Source organism: Poecilia reticulata, linkage group LG11 (genome assembly GCF_000633615.1).
Source record: "Poecilia reticulata strain Guanapo linkage group LG11, Guppy_female_1.0+MT, whole genome shotgun sequence".
Lineage (NCBI taxonomy): Eukaryota > Metazoa > Chordata > Actinopteri > Cyprinodontiformes > Poeciliidae > Poecilia > Poecilia reticulata.
This window is the reverse complement of record NC_024341.1, coordinates 14,169,479-14,170,492: the sequence shown is the minus strand read 5'-3', so window position 1 is coordinate 14,170,492 and position 1,014 is coordinate 14,169,479. Positions and strand designations below refer to the sequence as shown.

At 45.6% G+C, this 1,014-nt stretch overlaps 1 protein-coding gene across 1 annotated transcript in view; it reads left to right on the top strand.

Moving 5' to 3' along the window:
• The first annotated feature begins 127 nt into the window (after positions 1 to 127).
• The window catches only part of rbm24a (RNA binding motif protein 24a), a 10,530-nt gene continuing 9,643 nt past the window's right edge, over positions 128 to 1,014 (top strand). The window contains exon 1 of the mRNA XM_008422001.2: positions 128 to 552. Coding sequence (XP_008420223.1) covers positions 385 to 552 — 168 coding nt within the window. The 5' untranslated portion in view covers positions 128 to 384. The remainder of the gene's footprint in view (positions 553 to 1,014) is intronic.

Genomic DNA, 1,014 nt, shown 5'->3' with positions numbered 1-1,014 from the left:
TGTGTGTGTGTGTGTGTGTGTGTGTGTGTGCGTGCGTGTGTGTGTGTGTGTGGGGCGGTCCGCTGAGCTGGGTGGAGTTAGAGGCGACGCTTTTAGGAATGGGTCCCAAACCTATGAAGTTAGACAGCAGAGTTGTTGAAGGAGAGCTGGAAGCACCTGATGCTCATCTCTGGGACAATCCGCTCCATGTTTCTGCCCTCTTAGCCGCGGCGAGAATAAAAATCTACCTCCAGGCTCCATCACTGTCGACAACTTTTTGCTGATCTCCTCCATTTTTTTTTCTTCTCACCCAAAGAATAATTGATAAGGACACTTTGCACTAGATTTTTTGTTTTTTTTTAAACAGTTCCCCTTTACTGTACTTCCTTTGTTTTTGCACTAACGATGCACACCACGCAAAAGGACACGACCTACACGAAGATCTTTGTCGGGGGTCTTCCGTACCACACCACGGACTCAAGTCTCAGGAAATATTTTGAGGTTTTTGGCGAGATCGAAGAGGCTGTGGTGATCACAGACAGACAGACCGGCAAGTCAAGGGGTTATGGATTTGTAAGTACGGCTTCACTTCGGCTTCACAACATTTTTTTTTTTTTTTTTTTTTTTACATGGCACAAGCTGGTTAAATCAGCCACTGTGCGCCTCAGCGGCTTGTCTTTCACAACAGTGATATATCTGCCTCTGGTCATGGGTTGTTTATGTTTCGATAAGAAGGCACTGCTTATATCTGCCGCTGGCTTCTGCTGCAATTTCACAACAACTTGTTGCGCCTCAGCTATGCGCCCGGACACGTTGTTTTGAGGGCGCTGACAGCTGCTGAGGGCTGAGATAGTCTCACAGTGGAGTCACGAATGTTGCCTAACGCTAGCTTAGATGAAGCATGGTGATATCATCCTCATCACCTGCCAGACTGATCATTTTAACGCATTAGACATCTTGATCTAACTTGTTGAAGCAAAAACTCTTACGGGTTGCCTATTAAAGTGCACTGGAAAAAAAGAGTATATATATATA